The sequence below is a fragment of the Dermacentor silvarum genome, chromosome 4 (assembly GCF_013339745.2).
Source record: "Dermacentor silvarum isolate Dsil-2018 chromosome 4, BIME_Dsil_1.4, whole genome shotgun sequence".
In the NCBI taxonomy this organism is placed as follows: Eukaryota; Metazoa; Arthropoda; class Arachnida; order Ixodida; family Ixodidae; genus Dermacentor; species Dermacentor silvarum.
Genome location: NC_051157.2, coordinates 3,582,265 through 3,602,612, shown reverse-complemented (window position 1 = coordinate 3,602,612; position 20,348 = coordinate 3,582,265). Strand labels below are relative to the sequence as shown.

Below are 20,348 nucleotides of genomic sequence, written 5' to 3'. Positions count from 1 at the left end.
GAGGAAAGGAAGGAGCGCACGAAATTGTACGCCCGCTTGCCGACGTTAAGCTCTGTCAGGCTCTTGAGAATAAAGGCGTGCGATATGTTGTCAAAGGCCTTTTCTAAATCCAAGCCGAGAATTGCCTTAGTGTCCGCGGAGGTGGAGTCAATAATCTGGTGCTTGATCAGCCTCATGGTGTCCCGAGTCGAGAGCCCCGACCGAAAGCCAATCATGTTGTTAGTATAGCATTCTTTAGACTCGAGGTGGTCAGTGAGGCGGTTAAGCATGACGTGCTCGGCCATCTTCCCTACACATTACGTCAGGGAGATGGGCCTTAGATTGTCGATGCTCGGCGCCTTGCCTGGCTTGGGTATGAGTACTGTGTAGGCTGCTTTCCAGCTCTTGGGAATGTGGCCGCTGCGCCAGATTTCATTCATCCTGTCTGTAAGAAACTCGATTGAGTCGTCATCGAGATGCTTCAGCATTTTGTTGGTGACCCCGTCGGGCCCAGGGGCAGATCTGCCGTTGAGGGATGCGAGAACCCGCTTGACCTCAGCCACGGTAAAATCCTCGTCCATCGATGGCGCGTCGCGCCCTTCGTACTCGGGTAATTGGGGGGGCATTGGATCGTCCGTGGCCACCAGGTACTTGTCTATGAGCTGCTCCATAACCGCCTCATCTGGAGTCGAGCCGGTGGCCAAATGGACAGCTTTCACCAAAGCTCTCTTCTGATTGGACTTGGTGTTGCCATCGTGCAGTAGGTGCCTGAGGAGTCTCCAGCTTTTACCCGTCTTGAGGTGGCCCTCCATCGAGTCGCACAGCTCGTCCCATTGCTGCTTGCATAGCACCTTGCAATGAGCCTCTATCGTACTGTTGATTTCGGAAATTTTCTTGCGTAGTCTTCTGTTATGGCGCTGAGTCTTCCATCGCGCGAGCAGTGCCTGCTTGGCTTCCAACAGATGCGCGAGCCTACTGTCCATCCTGTCCACCTCCAGATCGGTTGTCACCTCCTTGGCGGCTCTAGCCACATCCTCTTTTATCCCGTCGCACCAAGAGTCTAGGTCTGTATCCTGGGTGAGGACGCGCTCGGAGCGGTTGGCTCGGAACAAGTCCCAGTCAGTGAACTTAAAGGTCCTCGTCTTGTTACGGGCAAGCTTGATGACCACTTCAATGATGCAATGATCGCTACCGAGGTCCATGGCTGCGTTGGTGCACTTGACGTTTTCCAGGTTCTTGACAAAGGTGAGATCCGGAGTTGTATCTCGGCACACCGAGTTCCCTCTCCTTGTCGGAAAGTCTTTATCGGTTACCAGCGCAAGATCTTCCTCCGTTGCCGTATGCCATATGTCTCTACCCTTCTTCGTATTGGTGCGATAGCCCCACGCCTGATGCTGGGCATTGAAATCCCCCATGACAACTAGAGGTTGACAGCCGGCAAAATGCACAGCCTTCTTGAGAATACCACCAACCCTGGCTCTGTGAACGCTAGGTCTGCAGTAATCATTGAGTATGAAGATACTATTTCTTCTTAAGCGCCGCTTAGGGGGGTTGACAAGGAATTCGGTCATGACGTACTCGACCACATTGTCCGCAGGACCGAGGTCTCGCTGAATACACGTGAACTTTTTACTGACCAGAGTAGCGACCCCCCCTCCCCCTTCAGTGGAAGCCACCGTTAGGAAACCGGGGAGCTTGATGGGTGATGATGTGATCGTTTCTTGCAAGGCGATTATTTGGGGTTTGTCCTTTACGCTTTTTAGGTATTGCCGCAGGGTCGCCCGTTTGCTGACAAATCCTGCGCAATTCCACTGCCACATTGTTATGACGTTAGTTCCGTTATCCATGATTGGGCTTGGGGATGGATTGCGAAAGTGCCGCCTCCAGGATGGCACCCTCCGTCGGTGGGGCAATAACGCTGTGCAAGTTTGAGACTTGTGCTGTCGATGTGCTTGGCAAAAATCCGTGGCATGTCCCCTCCAGCCTAAGTATTCTCGTGCTGAGGGCGACCAGGCCTAGCTGGGGGTGCACGATCATTTCTTGTACGTGAGAGAGACCTGTCTGTATGTTGCAGATGGCATTCTTGAGCTCCGAAAGGAGTTCTACCGTCTCGTCTCCCCTCGAGTCATCCAGGGCGCGACGCTTCACTGCAACTGCCTTGGGCGGGGCCTCCGCCGTGTCCATAGCGGCGGGCTGAGGAGCCCGGCGGTGTTAGCGCCAATCTTCGTATTTCGGCCATCTCGGCGGCTAGCCGACTGATTTCACGCTTGAACTGAGCGTTTTCTTTCCTAAGACTATCATTGGCATGCCTAAGCTCTTCGAGCTCGTTCGTGAGACGCGGGTCATGCGAGTCCTGGGAGTTGGACGCCTGCGTTTGGTTGCCACGGGCCCTATCGGCCCACGTTAGAGAGGACTTGCCTTTACCGCAGGTGGGGGTCTTGGATCGTGGCCTGTTGGACGAGTCGCTCCCTATGCCGGACTTGGAGCGGCCTCTGCAGCTGGAGCGTGCTGGAGAATGCGACATGGGTCGCGATCTTCAGGCAGAGCGACTTCTGGAGACCCGTCGGCTTGTGGATCGGCCTCTCGAGCGCGAGCGTCTTCTGCCCCTAACGCTGGGGCTGGATGAGGCCGGCGGATCGGAGGATCGAACAATTGACGGCGTTGGGAGCTGCTCTTGCTGTCTGGCACGCTCGAAGCGTCGTAGACGAACGATGTACGGCGTCTTAAATCTATGCGCACATTCTTTACCCGCTGTAAGGTGCGGACCGCCGCAGATCTTGCATTTTGGGGTGCATTGGTGCTGCTCATCGGGGTTTGGCAGGCCGCATCCCCGGCAGACGACGTCGCTCGGTGTTGGACAGACATCGGCGCGATGCCCGAGTCTTCCGCAGGCATGGCATACGTCCACTTGCTTTAGATATAGGGAACATTTCATCAAGAGCGTTCCGTACCTGACAAAATTCGGTACCCGGTGCCCGTCAAAGGCGATGATGACGGTCCTGGTCTGAGCGATTCTCTAGGCTGCCAGTGCTAGAGGGTTGTTCTGGTTAACAATCTTGCCATCTATCGTCGCTGGGTTGTCTTGTAACGGTATACCACGTATTACCCCTTGCACGTGGAGTGCGCGGCTGTCTTGTACGCGCTGAGCTCGTGGACCTTGCCTGAGATGAGGATTTGCTTGATACGGCCGTATTGGTCGGCATTCTCCCGTCTAGGAGTGCTGGCCACCATGATGTTTTGCTGTAAGTTCGGGCACAGAGTGTCTTGTGAGAGCTCGTCCTGGCTGAGGCCGGCGGCTGCAAGTATTGCGTCAGCCACCGTAGCCGCTCCAATTTTGGAAATATCCAGTCCACCTCTTGGTCTAATAACAATCTTCATGTCTTCTTTGGGAAGAACCGGCATTCGGCTTGCCCTAATAATCTTGGACTTCAGCGCCGCGCCACTAGACTTGCAATATGCCTCGCAATATGCATCCCACCTACAACGAAGGACGAAGACGAGCCAGGGGTAAAGCTCTGCTCACCAGTGCCCGCTTGGACAAGGATCGAACATGCTTCGTAGACGCTGCTTCGTACGCTCAAGAACAAGCCTTCTCCTCAGTGGTCATCAACTATGATTCGAAAATCATCAGCTGTGCTACCATCCGCACTTCTAGTTCCAGCGTTGCAGAACAGGTTGCCATCGCTCCTGCATTGACGGACGATATACACGACACAATTTATTCAGACTCCAAGACCGCTATCAGGGCCTTTCAGATGGGAATGGTGGCACCCCAGGCCCTACGTATCATCCAAAACGCCAAAGACCTCAAAGATCACTCAATGGCCTGGTTTCCTGCGCACCTTGGAAACATTGAAGGTACCTCGCTCAACCCCAACGAGGAGGAACACTCGGCTGCACGAGATTTGACCGACCGTGCGCTGGGTAATGCGTCCTCTCTAGGGCGACCCGAGCCTCTCTGCTCGTACAACGAGATATGCAAACACAATTACCTATCAAGAAGACTCCTGCCTCTGCCGCACTCCTCACTGTGCAGGGCCCAAGCAGTGACTCTCAGACTTCTATAAACCAGCACTTACCCAAGCCCTGCAGCACTGCACACAATGTACCCCGAACGGTTCCCAAGCCCCGACTGCCCCCTGTGTGGTGGTTATGCGGACTTCGGGCATGTCCTGTGGGGCTGCGCATCTGCCGGACCCCCTTTCACCCAAGAGGAAATGATGATGCTTATTAAGGCCCAGGATCAGACCTCTCAAATCCTGGCAGTCCAGAGGGCCCGCGAGAGGGCCATCAGGGCCATCAGTGGGCCTAGCCAGGTGACGTCGAGTTTACTCGCGTCTATTGTGGACCCAATAAAGTTCACTCACTCACTCACTCACTCCTATGGAAAGTGCTTACTTCGTGCAAAGTCACTATTTTACAAGGATTAAATTGTAGACAGCACTTCACCTGCTTCCTCTTCAGGTGAGCCAAGCTCCAAGCTTCCAAAGGGGAATGAATCAGCTCGACTTGGGGACAGGGTTCCACTGCTGCTACTCGTTTCGGCTGAGTCTTCGGCTTGCAGAGAAATGTACGTATAGGTGACAAAGAATACCAAATGAAAATGACAAGACACAGAATGACAACTGCACTCACCTTGGTCACCAAAAGCTGAGCCTGCTGTGGCGGGATCTCCTAGGAACATGCGGCGAGCGATGCTACGTCGATACCAGGCTTTGGGGAAAGCCAGAATCTCTGTCAGACGTCTCATGTCATACTTAAATGAGGCAGAGCCAACATCACACAGTGCTGAGAAACGGATCAGGGCTCGGCCATTGTCCACACCAATGTGACGGCTGCGGCTCATGTTGACCTGTGTGTATGTAGAAAAAAACATAATTCACAAGGCTCTTTTATTAAGTGACACACAAGGAAGCGAGCAAGCATCTGAAGTGTGCCCAAAACCTGTCATCATCATCAGATGCACAACTGAACCCTGCATCAGCTGCCAGTGAACCACAACAGCTCAAAATCACTACTATTGATATTGACAACACGGATAAAAGGCTGCATCTCTTGCTAGGCCCTTTCTTCGAAATTTTTTTTCCTCACTTAAGTGGAAGAACCCAGCATAAACTACAATGTGTGCACAAAGCATGAGCATTAAAATGGACATTGTGAACAGAGACTGGCATGGTGTTGCATTCCTTGGCCATGCCACCGTCAACAGACCAGCTGGCATGCAGAATGTGTTGCAGTCACTGTCACAAAATATGTTATAACTGAAAGGCACTTTTTTCAGTGAACGGACTGTAGGTACATGATTCAGCAGACAGGTCATCAGTTTGCCTTAGTGAGTCACCAAAATTATTTTAGCTGTAAATTTGCATACCAAAAATAAAAAAAAAGTTTTGCACAGCAACCAAAATTTCGACTGCTGTTGCACTCAGGCTCTGTGGAGTGCACGACTATGTCATCCTGGCCCACCTTGTCAACCTCGGTCATGTGCTCGTCGACTTTCCGGCAAAGCGCGAGCACTTCCTGTATGTAGGCGACATACGATTCTGTCGACGACTGGACACGGGTAGCAAGCTCCTTTCGCGCAGCCTGTTGGCGACCTGACGGGTTGCCAAAGAGGTCGCGAAGCCTCTCTTTGAAAGTGTCCCAGCTGGCTATCTCAACCTCATGGGTGCGAAACCAGACAAGCGGTGTCCCGTCCAGATAACATATCACATTGGCAAGCATGATGGTAGGGTCCCAGTGGTGACTTCGGCTAACACGCTCATACATGCTGAGCCAGTCGTCGACGTCAACGCCATTTTGGGCGGAGAATCTCCCAGGATCACGGAGACTAGGAACCGTAACGTACGTCGTGGTAGGCACCGCAGGTGTAGGCGGCGACGGAGTGTTTCCATCGGAAGCCATGGCTGAGAAGACGACGGTGCGGCCGCTTCGGAGCTCTGTGGCGAGGATGGGGAACGTTCCACCTCCACCACCACCACCTGTGCCACACTCCGTCGTTACCCTTGCCGCTAATCGGATGCGTCTCCCTGTCATCAATTTTGGCTTGACGAAGCAAGTGTTACCTGAAGGCATAGTGGTGGCCACGCTCCGGTCTGTGACAGACGACCACGTCACTGCTTTTGCAGCTGACGCATCTCCAGATCCTCCTGATTACCCACAGGATGCCCCCGCCACGTTCGAACGGATGATGGACTCTCTGCTTCAAGGTTTCAAATGGTCAACTTGCCTTTGTTACCTCGACGACGTCCTTGTGTTTTCTCCTACATATGAGACGCACCTTGAGCGCGTTGCAGCCATCCTTGACGTCTTCCGCAAGGCTGGGCTCCAATTTAACTCATCGAAGTGCCACTTTGGGCGCCGACAGATTACAGTAATCGGCCATCTCGTCGATGCTTCCGGAGTACAACCCGACCCGGAGAAGGTTCGAGCAGTAACGGCTTTCCCTGTACCTCAGTCTGTCAAAGATGTCCGGAGCTTTGTGGGGCTCTGTTCTTATTTCAGACGGTTCTAATAAAGTTCTCATAAACGTTTGACGCGAAAGGTGCGCTGACATTTCCAAAGGCATGCTTTAAAAGATTTTCAATTCTAGAACTTTATGAGGTTAATGTTCTTATAAACTTGGGTCAACATGCACGCACTGGAACGCTCGTGTCCAAGCCGTTCCACAAATGGAAGCGCGCGCTCGCAAACTCCCACACACACGAAAATACTAAATATCACCGTGACTGTCAGCTAGCAGCTGATAATTTTCTCCAAACATTTTCAGGAAGCGTGCCCAATGTGGTTGATCAGCTGGACCAGGCCAGGCAAAGTAAAATATGAGAAAACAGAAGAAAGTGAACGGCCTATTATTGAGTTTTTTTTTTTTTCTTTTTTTTGCGGGTCTGGCTCTCCGTGGCCACAGGGACAGGGGCCCTATGGATTTAAGCAATGCCCCTGCTGAAAATACAGGCATTTTCAGAGTGCTTCTTCACATGCGAGCTGATTGTGGAGATACATATCTGAAGAACCATTTGGAAAGTTGCCCCAGTATTGCCTCGTATTTAAGCCCAGACGCACAAAACCAAATTATAGGATTTTGTGGTGATATTATCAAAGAAAGCTTAGATTCAAAAGCAGGCTGCTTCTCCATACTTCCTGACGAAACGACGGACATCGCTGGAATCGAACAGCCTACTCTTTCTGCAAGGTACCTAAACAAGTATGCCAACAACATCAAGGGAGTGTTTTAGGTTTTAGCACCGGAATAGATGCCCACCTCTCACTGCGACAGCAGGTTCTATGTAAATGTGTAAATACTGCTGCAGCTTCTAGTCACCCTTCCAGTGACCACTGCCAGCGCAGAGAGAATATTTTTTTAACAAGAATTTACTAAAAAACTACTTGCGCTCTACAATGTCTGTGGAACGCATGGTTAGGCTGGCGCTTCTATACACCCACAGAGACGTCGGCATCAACGTGACCGCTTCGCTCCACTTTCCCGCCGAGAGAAGTTTGTCCTTTAGATAGCGAAGCAGCAAAAATCAATGCAAGTAAAAAGCACTGTTCCTTCAGGTCCATAAGTTCTTAATTATGAAAACGTGTGACCGCTCATTAGCTTTTAAAACCGCAGAAATTTTCACCGTTTATTCTAGCAGTTAGCATCATGATCACAATTATCACGCGAATACAAAAATTACGAGGATACCAATAACCAATTTTGACCGACCTTGTTCATTGAAAGCCCGGCCCACGCGGCGTTCGCCAAAAACACTCGGATATTGGGTAGTTCAACTTACCGCATCATCTGTGGCCTTCGTTTGTCCTTTTCTTTCCTTTTCAGCTACCTGCTTTTACTTCTTTTTTGAAACGAAGCAATACCCTCCTTTAATTTTGGGTGCAGAATAATTGTTGGCGTTGTGCAGGCAGTTAAATTGCACATTTTCGTACTGATTTATGCATTATTCCTCTATTATTCTACCCACATGGCACTGTCGCGACCGCTGCATGGCCCAAGTACATATCACAATTTCTGCGATCATAGTTATGTTCTTGCCAGGATCATCTGTCTTTCTGTGTGCAAAGTTTACCATCTGTGACTGAGCAACATGTTTATTTGTCGTATTTGACGCATTATATACACTGATGTTTGCTTAAATACGTAGATTTATTGGAGACTCATACGTATTTTTAAATATCTTACTGCGAGGTATTGTGTATACAAGCAGTGAACTTTGTTTCCAGCGACTCTTTTTTTACCCTTTAGCGAGTTGTATCTTCGCATTTGTATATTCCATTTTATCTTCGCATTTCTAATATATACTTTGCAGAACTTCCACTTTTTATTTGTACTCACTGCTGCGAGTATTATCTCGGTGTAATTACAATACACGACGAATTACAGCTGCTCTTGCACAATCGATTGCAACGAGGGATAGCGTCATTAAGGTTTCTTCCTGGCCGTTGCATATGTAGAAAAATGTAAACAAGGTTCTTGAATGACAAAGATTCATCAAAATATTTGTCCTCAACTTATTCATTTCATGGCCTTTACGTTTTTCATATAAGCTGCATGCACTGCTTTGCTCGTTTCGAACTGATATTGACCCTTTTCGCGGCGATCCCATGGGCACTGCCATATTTGATCACGTGGTGACGCGTCCATTGCTTGCCTCCACTGCCTCCGTTGCCTCCTTGTTTACAATGGAAGTGTAAGACGCCGGCGCGGCTTAGAAAACCTCTGTTTTCGGAGATAATGTAGATGGTGACTAGGTAGACGACACGAAGCTTTGATCACAGCTTCAGAGAACACGCAAAAGCGCTTTCGGAGCTGACTGAGCTATGTCCAAACAGCGCAGGCAGTTTATATGGTGCTTCTTCTAAAAGCAGGGCTAAATATGCATTCCAAGCTTTGCGATTATGAATTCAGTCAGGATTAGTGTGTTTTGCACTTTGTTCTTTATTCGGTATATATTTTCAAGCAGTGGCTTGTCAGTTTCTGACTCAGTGAAGTTCCTCGGTGCAGTCACTATCTGATTATTTTCTGCCTAATTGCTCGCGGGTGTGCTCAGTTCCGAATCCGATAAATTTGTTCTTGCTGCGCACAAGGCTTGAAACATAGCTGTTTTGTACATTGTAATACCTTGTAGCAAACATATATTACAGCTAGTAACTTGCTTACTCTTGTGGACCGTCACGAAACATTCAGCTTCGACCATTGGTGCGCCATAGGTGTAGTCCGTCATTTATTGTGTGTATACAGTCCGCATATATTCAAGTGTGTGTCCATTGACTTATTCTTGATACGTCGGCAATAAAGTGGGCGTAAGTTTTCCTGCCATTTGGACAGATGTGTATAGATAACGTACGCGAAACTTACTGTAACAGGAAGCGGCGCTACTCCCTTTGTCATTGTTTAACGAGTGGCACTCACTGTTGCCGACGTTCTGGGGATGAAGCCCTTTCTTTGAAGGTTAGCGATACAAGGCTGGCGGATGAGCAAATTTCTGTACCCTCGAGGAAAGCCGTACATCACGAAGTGCCGGTAACACGTTTGGATAGTTGCAGCAGTGGTACGCGAACTTCGCCACACAGATTCATTCTATTCCTTAACAGGCCAGTCACTATTTTTGCAGCCAACTACTGCACACGTCTTCAATCCACATTATTCAATCTAGCATGATTGGAGCACAGTGTGTTAGCGAAAACTCAATTGCATTTCCCACAGCTGATCGCACAGAAGCAATCGGTAATGGTTTCGTATTCGTGCGCGGTCGCTGAGGAGAGGTATGGCGCGCCGCCGTGAGCGCCATCTCGTTTCTCTAAAACAAACTGCTCCGCGAAAAGGGTGAATAGTTCTAAAGTTCATGCGATGTTTTCTTTACTTATTAATTAGACAAAAAAAAAAAACACACGGATGCATTTATATCAGTTATTTCTGCCACTATTTTTGGGGCATATGAATATATTCTGTTATGAAAACATACATATTTTAATGGACAGTGCATAGCGTTCAATAATTCGCTTGCAGCATCTAATATACAATGCAATTGGCAATGCAGTTATTATTCATGCATTTGATCCCTCGACAAATTCTATAAGGAGGAGGCCGCGCTGCAACCTGAACCCCCCCCCCCGAACAAAATTTCTGGCTAGGCCACTGGCAGCTGCGTGTGATAAATGCCAGCGACGCAAGACACCATCGACGCGACCTGCTGGGTACCTACAACCAATCGACATTCCCGCGGAGCCATTCTTTCGGGTTGGTTCAGATTTACTTGGTCCCTTTCCTCTTTCTACCTCTGGGAACAGGTGGATCGCTGTGGCCACAGATTACGCCACGCGCTACGCCATCACCCGAGCGCTCCCTACAAGCTGCACCACAGATGTTGCCGATTTTCTTTTACGCGACGCGATTTTATTACATGGAGCTCCGCGACAACTTCTCACAGACCGTGGCCGGACATTCCTGTCAAAAGTTATCGCGGACATCCTGCAGTCCTGTGCCACGAGGCACAAGCTATCCACGTCATACCATCCGCAAACTAATGGCCTCACGGAGCGTCTTAATCGCACTCTCACAGACATGCTCGCGAAGTATGTCTCTTCAGACCACACAGACTGGGACCTCACTCTGCCGTTTGTCACCTTTGCCTATAATTCCTCGCGCCACGACACCCAGCCGGCTATTCCCCATTTTTCCTCCTGTTCGGCCAAGAACCAGCACTGCCCCTCGACACAACTCTCCCTGTTCACGCGGCACCCACCAGTGAATATGCACTTGATGCCGTCGCCCGCGCTGCTCACGCAAGGGAAATTGCCCGTGACCGCCTTCTGAACTCCCAAGAGAATCAAAGGCGTTTGTACGACCAGCGACACCGAGACGTGCACTTCCCGCCTGGTTCTTTGGTGCTTCTATGGTCTCCGTCGCGTCAGGTCAGCCTGTCAGAAAAACTGCTGTCGCGTTACACAGGCCCCTACCAAGTGCTTCGTGCCGTGACTCCCGTCACATACGAGATCGCCCCTGACGCCCCATCTGCTTCCCAGTTCAGCGATATCGTGCACGTTACACGACTGGAGCAGTATCACCCTCCCAATGATGACATTTAGACGCTCCGGGACGTCGCTTCTGCCGCCGGGGGATTATGCTACATGTGTGTGCTATTTGATTGTTTGACCGAGGCGCGCGGGCGCCATCACTCGAGAAAAGAAGAGGAAGAACGAGCTGGGCTCGCGCTGTGAACCTAACCGGTCAGCGCTGCAACCGCTGTTGTAAATACAACCTGTAAATAGTTGCCCGTCTTACTGACTCATTCTTCGCGTAACAATATTGAGTCTGAATAATATGATGGCAGCAGCATACAAAGACTATTTAAAAAGAAAACAATCTACTGAAGTAGTGCATAATGCTCTCTTTGGAAAAGCCAGCAACCATTATACAGTGTAGACCGCTTATAACACAAGTTGCCGCTGTTGCGAATATCCACACTATAAGCAGTACCGCACTATAAAAAACAAAAATTTTATTGTGATAGGAATTATATGGACACTCCAGGCGTATTTCAGCCATTGCTGTTGCCGTTAGGTTCCGTATAAGTCCAAGGGCGGTAAAAATGCCATCGCATGCCGTATGCTGCATGTGCGAGTGAAAGCGTGCGAGGGTGAGCCGGCGATTGTGGCTCAATCTCGTCCGCGCAAAGAGGAAGAAAGCAGGCAGGAAGCGTGCCGTCTTTGCGCGCAAGGCTCCGGGGGCAGGATAGTGAGGAGGAAGGGGAGGCTCTACTCTGGGTGGACGCGTGCGCCCGCTGTGCATTGTGTTTTTGCGGCTTAGTTCACGTTGATACAAATGCTCTCTGCTGCTGCCATGCTTCCTCACTCCACCATTTTGACAGCAAGTTTCAGTGGTCATTGAGTCAGATGTGTTCATGTTTGCTTGTGTGCGCGTGACACCATACTTGTTAATGCGCAGCGAGCCGCGGCTGCAGACGTGCTTTTGCGCAATTCTGCCATTACGTCATTCTGCCCGCTCTGCGCGAGGAATGCTGGAGGAATGTGTGGCCGGCTCAGCGGGCAATAAATACGAACGGAGCTATTCACGCGCCAGCAACGTTGGAACGCGCCCTACGGTGCCAGACACGCCGGACACGTCGTGCCGTTGGGAGTATAGACGCCGCTTGTTTGCCACCGTAATGTTGCGGAGCGCGACGTGCGTGCGTTACGTCGGAGTATATCTGTGGCTTGAGGGAAGCGTTATCCGTCTCGGTCGACTGCCGAACTTCCAGGCAGCCACACTGTAACCGGTATTTCGTATCCCACAACTGCATTATAAGTGATACGTGTATACATAGAGTGCAGTGGAGAAATTAACGGGAGTCTGAAAAGACCACATTATATCAGGTCCTGCACTATAAGCGGTTACGTTATAAGTGATCTATACTGTACATACAAAATATGTCAGATGGAATAATTGGCAAGAAGCACTACTGCCTAAGCAGAGCCCTTAAACCACAGGGGCCTGGAGGCATGTGCTATACTGAACTACTATCACAGTGGCAACCTCTGGAGAGAGGATGCGCTATGTATTTATTGGGCTTATAACATGTAGGACAAGCCGGGATGGAGAGGGACACAATAGCGGTATGCGAAAAAAAATGTTTCTTTCTCTTTCGGCTTCCTGACACTCCAGGAGGACATGGAGGATGGTGAGCCTCTCGCCACATCTACCGCAGGTTGGAGGATCATTACTATTCAATCGAAAATTGTGAGTACCATATGTGTGTCCTATTCCGAGACGACAGAATAGAACATCAGTTTGGTCGTGTTTTCGTTGCACAGGGCCAGAAACCTAACTGTGGCTTAATCAAGAGGAGCTTATTATTTGTTTCGGCGTCCCACAAGCGTTGCCAGTGGCTTCGCAGCTTCGTTCGCAAAAAAGGCTTGAGATCTGTTACAGGAATAGCAGCAGTAGAATTAATAGCTTGAGATGTAATTGATGCGGCCATTTGGTCTGGTAGCAGATTACCTTCAATGCATCTATGGCCAGGATCCCAGCATATTGTGACATGTCTACGAGATGAATAAACTTTGCCCAAGTATGAGTAAAGCTCAATAAAAACAGGATTTCTGTGTTTTCTTAAGGACATTAGTGCTTTTACAACACTTAAGAAGTCCGTGAATATTAATGCCTTCTGTAGTTTTAATTTCTTAATGTATTTAACCGCAGACTGCACTGCATAGGCTTCTGCAGTAAAGATACTTGTACAAGGGTTCAATACGTCTGATTTAGAGAAAGAGGGACGAACAGCCGCGTAAGATAAGCCAGAATGCGACTTTGATGCGTCAATGCAGGATTCAGAGCAAGAGTACTTCGATTGGAGTTCACGGAAATGCATTGCGATTTCGAGCTCGGGAGCGTGCTTTGTGACCTCTACAAAGGATACATCACATTCTATCCCCTGCCACTCCCACAGTGGTAACAGCTAACCTGGAGGCATTAGGCGATGTTCGAGAAGTGGGACATTCATTTCTTCGCTAAGTTCTCTCACATGCAGTGAGAAAGGCGGTCTCACAGAGGGTCGATTACGAAAAAGTGTTGCGCACGTCAAATAGTTAACTCTTATAGAACACGGATGTTCCTGATCAGAGTGCACTTTGAGAAAATAGGTGAAGCTGATGTATGACCTCTGCAGACGGAGTGACCATTCATTCGATTATACGTATAAGCTTTCAATAGGGCTTGCTCTGAAAGCGCCAGTAGCCAGGCAGATACCTTATGGTGAACGGGATCTAGCATCTTTAGCGCCCTTGGGGCGGCAGAGTGATATACTACAGCTCCATAATCCAGTCGCAATCAAATGAGACTCTTGTAAAGGTTCAATAAACACTTCTTGTGGCTGCCCCATGTTGTGTGAGATAGAATCTTCATTACGTTCATTGTTTTTAGGCATTTCGCTTTGAGATATTTTATGTGGGTAATGAAAGTAAGCTTACAGTCAAGTATGATGCCTAAAAACTTGTGTTCTTTGTTCATAGGTACAGTTAAACCTGGATATAACGAAATTGACAAATTCCCGAAAAACTTCGTTATAAAGAGGATTTCGTTATATGCAGGTCCGGCACGAAAATTCGAAAAGGAAACGCTTATCGTATTTACTCGATTCTAACGCCCCCTCGATTGTAATACGCACCCGTTTTCCGTTTTCGTCGAAGCACTTATCCTTGGAATGTCACACCAGGTACAGAATGTGTGGACGCGTGTCGTTTCGCACAAACGCGAGGCATCGGAAACGAAGAGCGAGCGTTACGATGGCGTCGTAGCGCCGTATAGTGTTACAGTAAAACCCCGCTGTTACGTTCCCAGGTGCTGCGTTTTCCGGCTGTTACGTCGTTTTCGGCCGGTCCTGGCACAGCTCCCATAGAACCCAATGCATTGGTAACCTTGCTGTTGCGTCGCAACTGTGGGACCGTTCCCGCATCATACGTTGCAAACTGCCACCCCGCGCCGACCTGAGCGGCCATTTTGACTTTTCATGTCGCTTGGCTTGGTGGCTTGACGATGGCATTAGCTGCCCAAAGTGCCAGGGGCGACAACTATGACGTATTTTCCGTTTCCGCCAGCAAAAGTATGGCCCTTGAGATCCATATTTGCTATCTAAAATTGGTGTGTATGACGCGTTGTGGCCCTAAAATTGGTTTTGGCTCATAGATGTTCCATATAAAGTCCAAGGGCGACAGCGCAGTCGCCGCGCACCATATGCTGTATGTGCGAGTGAAAATGTGGGAGAGGAGCCGACAAACACGTCTAAATGTCGCGCGTGCAAGAGAGAAAAGCAAGGAGCAAGCGCGCCTTCTTCCGTTGCGCTCGAGGCACCGGGGAGGGATAGCGGGCGACGTTGTACTCTGGCATCAACTGCGTACTTCGCGGCAGCGCGCGGTCATGCGGGCCATATCTTAAAAGTGATCTGCGTTGGGGCAGAGTCTAGGCAGTGTAGGTGCATCGGCGGCTCGTAGCTTTGTGCGTGCTGTGTGTTCCCGGCGCTCAGTTTGCGTTGAAGCGATAGACAACAGCACGAAAGTCACTTCGCTCGCTCCTGCAGCGACGCTTTCACACGCCGCCAGCGTTTGACAGCGCGTGTCCGCGCTCATCGAGTGTGATGTGTCACAGCGTCTGCCAGCGCGTCAGCAACATCAACTGGAAAGGTGGACTGCCGGCTTGGCGGGCTAGGCCAGCTGCAGCAAGCAGAAGGATCAGGTTTGAATGAAGGGAGGGGGAAAGGTCACGCCCGCGGCGGCAAGATCGCCGGGTCGAGGGATGCATGCCTGCCTCGCACACGCTCGCATGCATGCACACGTGTGCTCGCTTTGCATTCCGTCGCGGCGGAGAAGCTGCTTCCGGTTGCTGCTCGAGCAAAAACGACAAAATGTGGGTCGAAATCTCTAGGTTGTCGGCGGGGAAAATTCTTTATTTTGAGGGGGTCTCCCGCTGCCACTTCGTTACGTAGAGGTCTCAAATACCTGTGCTTCTATGGAGTAACGGCGAGGAATCGAAAAACTTCGTTATATCCAGGAATTCGTTATATGGAGGTTCGTTATAAGCAGGTTTAACTGTATTTGTTGTCCATACAGTTCTACAGAAGGATCTGGAACCAAGCCTCTCTTGTGAAAAGAACACAAGAACTTTTGTGGGGGTTAACTTTAAAGCCGTTTTTGTCTGCCCACTTGGACACCTTGTTCAAGCCCTGCTGTGCCTGTATCTCGCACACTGCAAGGTTACAGGACTTGAAGCCTATTCGTATGTCGTCCACGTAGACGGCATAAAGAATAGCCAGTGGTAATGAGGCACGGAGTGTGTTCATCTAAACGATAAAGAGTGTGCTGCTGAGCACACTTCCCTGGGGTACACCAGTTTCCTGTATAAAGGGACGTGACAATACATTGCCGATTTTGACACAGAAGGTACGATTAGACAAATAGCTTTCTATTAGGTTTAGCATATTGCCACGGACGCCCATTCCCGACAAGTCTCTCAAGACTCCGTATAACGCAACGTTGTGTCCTACGCCTTCTCCATATCGAGGAATATCTATAAAAACACTGTTTATGAGCAAATGCATCCCGAATATTTCCTTCAATGCGCACAAGATTATCAGTTGTGGACCGCCCTTCTCTAAAGCCACATTGATAGGTATCAAGCATTTTGTTCAGTTCAAGAAAGTGTTTGAGTCGTCGATAATTCATTTTTTTAAATTGCTTATAAAGGCAACTTGTGAGAGCTATCGGGCGGTAACTTGCCGCCGAGGAAGGGTCTTTACGCAGCTTCAAAACTGGAATAACAATTGCTTGCTTCCATGAGGATGGGATGATGATGATGATGATTTGGTTTTAATGGCGCAAAGGCCAGTTCTGGCGAAAGAGTGCCATACACATGATACAATGAGTTAACAATGGTTAATGAAGTCTAACATGCACCATGGCTGTAGAGGGGCCTAAAATCATTCAATGTGTGAGTGCGTCAAGTATATAATCTATAAGTGTAAAAAGTGAGGTATGCTATGACCATAAAATATATACGAGGCGAAGTGAAATAGAAGATAAAAATGTAAAAGTATGGAAGTAGCACTGTTGCCTTACCCGGGTCCTTGAGCTCAAGAACCTGAAGGCACGTGCTCCTAATACTATTTCCACAGCAGCAGCCTCTGATAAGAGGCCATGCTACGGATCACTTGGATGTATAACATTCAGTACACCTGCATCCTTTAAAAAAGCTAAGGTTGATTTAACGACAAAGAGTGGTTCGTTGCCTAGGAACATTGCTGGGTGTAGTAGAACTTCTTCATGGCGTAGTAAATAAAAGTGTTTTTTCCTGTGAGTCTCTAGTTCACGACATTCGATTAACACGTGAAGGACCGTTAAGGTAGCGCCACATTTACAACAGACAGGTGGCTCATTACCAATCAACAAGTATGAGTGTGTACCGAAAGTGTGGCCGATTCTAAGACGACAAAAAATAACCTCGGTTTGTCGTATTTTTGTTATAGGCTGCCAATTTCCTAGGTTGGGCTTAATTATGTAGAGTTTATTGAGTGTTTCGCTGTCCCACATGCTTTGCCAATATCTCCTCAGTTCCTTCTGGAGGTAAGGTTTGAAATCTGTGGTGGGACTAGCTAAAAAAGAGGTGCCACCTTTCGTTGTTATAGACATGGCAATATTGTCGGCAAGAACATTACCCTCGATGCCTCTGTGCCCAGGCACCCAGCATATTATGAGTTGTTGTTTGGATGCATAAACAGAGCAGATGAGTGAATAGAGGTTGGTAATTATAGTGTTCTTGTTTTTCTGCGGCAACATCAAAGCTTTAATGACGCTTAAAGAGTCAGTAAATATTACTGCCTTTTGTAGTTTCATTCTGTCGATGTGTTTCACCGCGGATAGTACTGCATAAGCTTCTGCAGTAAAGATGCTTGTTTGGGGGTGGAGTACATCGGATTCCGAGAAGGACGGACCGACTGCTGCATAAGAGACGCCAGCATGCGACTTTGACGCGTCCGTATAAAATTCAGGGCAGGAGTACTTCGACTTTAATTCTAAAAAGTGCATTTGAATGTGTGCATGTGGGCGTATTTTGTAACTTTGATAAACGATGTGTCACATTCTACCAGCTGCCACTGCCACGGCGGTGGCAGTTTTCCTAGAGTCATTAGGTTATGTTCAAGTAATGAAATACCCATTTCTTCACCGATGTTTCTCACACGTAGTGAGAAGGGCGGCTTCGCTCTAGGTCAATTATGAAATAGTGTGGCACATGTGGTATCGTTTGTGGTAGAATAGGTAGAATGTGAAAGGTCTGAATTTGTTTTCACGAAATATGTAAAAGTGGCATGAGGCCTCTGAAGGTGTAGCGACCACATGTTTGCTTCTACATAAAGGCTTTGTATGGGGCTTGTCCTGAAGGCCCCAGTCGCGAGTCAGATTCCCAAATGGTGAACAAGATCCAGCATCTTTAAAGCACTGGGTGCAGCAGACTGATACACTATCACACCATAGTCGAGTCGTGAGCCGACAAGGCATCTATAGAAGTTCAAAATACATTTCCTGTCACTGCCCCATGTTGTACGCGATAGTCAACAAGTTCATAGTTTTCAGGCATTTAGCCCTCAAGTATTTGATATGCGGCATGAATGTCAGTTTTGAGTCTAACACAATTCCCAGGAACTTGTGCTCAGTGGTTACAGGTAATGTACAGTGTAGACCGCTTATAACGTAAGTCGCCGGAGTGGCGAATATCCGCACTATAAGCGGTACCGCATTACAAGCGGTACTGCATTATAAGCGGTACCGCACTATAACCAAAGCAAAAATTTTCAAGGCCCGCACATATGCAAAACATATGCACCGAGCCGCCACGCGTATGCAACAGTCAAGGAATGCAGCTAGAACGTTTGCATTCAATTTACAGTCGAATCTCGTTAATTCGAACCTATCACGCGGCGGCGTCTCGGACCGGCATTGCTCCAGCAGTAAAAGCTTAGGAGAGACCCCTCAATGTCGGGTGCAAACAAAGCAAAAAAAGAAAGAAAAAAAAAAACGCGGCGGAAATTTCACCCTCTCTCAAATGACGAAGTGGCCGATTCTACGTTGCGCCGGAACATGCGTGTACGTGCCGACGTCTCAGCCACGCTTAGAAAATGGCAATGAACCCTCCTTTCTCCTTTATGCTTCCTCTACTTTTTAGTCACGTGTTGACCTTGCACGCTCCGACTATGGAGCAGAGGGTAGCAGCGGCGCTGTTCCAGGCCGGCCAACGAAACTTCCCACGCCGGCAAACGCCCGCTTCCCGATAACGGCAGAAAACGAAACTTCGGGAAGCTGGCGCTGGGCTGGCTAGAGCAGCAGCACGTGCGGGCGCGCACAGTGACAGTCGAAAGTGAGGGAGCTACGAGGGAGGGCGAGGGGAGCCACCGAAGCGGCGGAGTTGCCGAGGCGAAATCGGCTTCCCTGCCGCCCTCCTCCCTCACATTCCACGGTCTCCGCGTGCGCCCTTTGCCATGCAGTACCGGCACTGCCCGCTCCCTGAAGTTTCGTTTACTGCCGTTATCGTGAAGCGAGCGTTGGCCGGCTTTGGCAGTTTCGTGGCCCTCACTCGCTATGTGCGGCGTGATATTTTCTTGCACTCAAGGTTCTGGTTTCAGCCTCACTGGCTGTTCGTTCACACTATGTGCCCTTCTCCTCCACTACTTCTCTCTTTCTTCCTCGAGCACTCATTGGGGCACCCGTTTGAGGGGAGCGTTCGCAGTCTCCGCTGACTTCCGTACTCCCAGGCAGCCGCACTGTAACCGGTATTTCGTTTCCCGCAACTGCACTATAAGCGATACGTGTATACATGGAGTGCTATGGGAAAATTAACGGGAGTCTCAAAAGACTGCACTATATCCAGTCCTGCACTATAAGCGGTTACGTTATAAGTGGTCTATACTGTACTACCAAAGAGCTGAATAGCCGGATCTGGTACTATATTCCTCTCTTATTTGTGAAAAGGACACATGTACTTTTCTGTGGGCTCAACTTAAAGCCGTTTTCGTCAGCCCATATAGCTACTTTATTTAAGCCATGCTGGACATGTCGTTCGCAGATAGCAAGGTTGCACGATTTAAAATCAATCTGGACATCATCTACATATACAGAGTAGAACATTGTTCGTGAGATAGCCGTCCGTAGAGAGTTCATTTTAACAATAAACAGTGTGCAGCTAAGCACACCGCCTTGCGGGACACCAGTTTCCTGGGTGAAAGACCTCGACAAGGCCCGGCCCACCCTTACATGAAAGGTACTGTTAGAAAGGTAGCTTTCGATAGTACTCAACATATTGCCGCGGACACTGTGGGGATGCGCGACTCTCACGCGTCCCCTGATGTTGTTTTCCCCGCATGTCTCCTGTAGTCCGGCTTCTCTGCGTGGCTAAGCCCGGCGGTGGTTGCGGCGCGTTGCGAGAGATGGCGCTAGTGTCGCGATGCTAACGCCACCGAACGGCGAGGTCACTTGGGAGAAAAAGGTCGGAGGCGCTCTCTCTTTGCCTTGGGATCGGCGACCAACACGCACGGACGCTTCGCGCATGCGCCGGCCCGCTTCGCGCGACCGTCGCGCGAGGCTTAGAGCGGGACACCGGTATGGACGAACACGGATAGTTCGAGCGCGCCACCGTTCGCGTGACTGTACACGTGAACGACTAGGCGATGGTGTCAAAGCATGGGGCGAACGTATTCGCTCGCTATCGGTTCGCGGTGAGTCGGACTTCCTTGATTTGTCGCGCGCCCGTGTGAATGTTCAATTGGTAGTAATTCGGCTAGTGTGTATTAGTGTATGAAAGGTGCAATAAATGCCCTTTTGATTGT

At 49.3% G+C, this 20,348-nt stretch overlaps 1 protein-coding gene across 1 annotated transcript in view; it reads right to left on the bottom strand.

The window, feature by feature from the left end:
• The window catches only part of LOC119448019 (transmembrane protein KIAA1109 homolog), a 431,927-nt gene that overhangs the window by 65,796 nt on the left and 345,783 nt on the right, over positions 1–20,348 (bottom strand). The window contains exons 25-26 of the mRNA XM_049665124.1: positions 4,615–4,831; positions 4,429–4,536 (exon numbers count right to left, since the gene is read on the bottom strand). Coding sequence (XP_049521081.1) covers positions 4,429–4,536; positions 4,615–4,831 — 325 coding nt within the window. The remainder of the gene's footprint in view (positions 1–4,428; positions 4,537–4,614; positions 4,832–20,348) is intronic.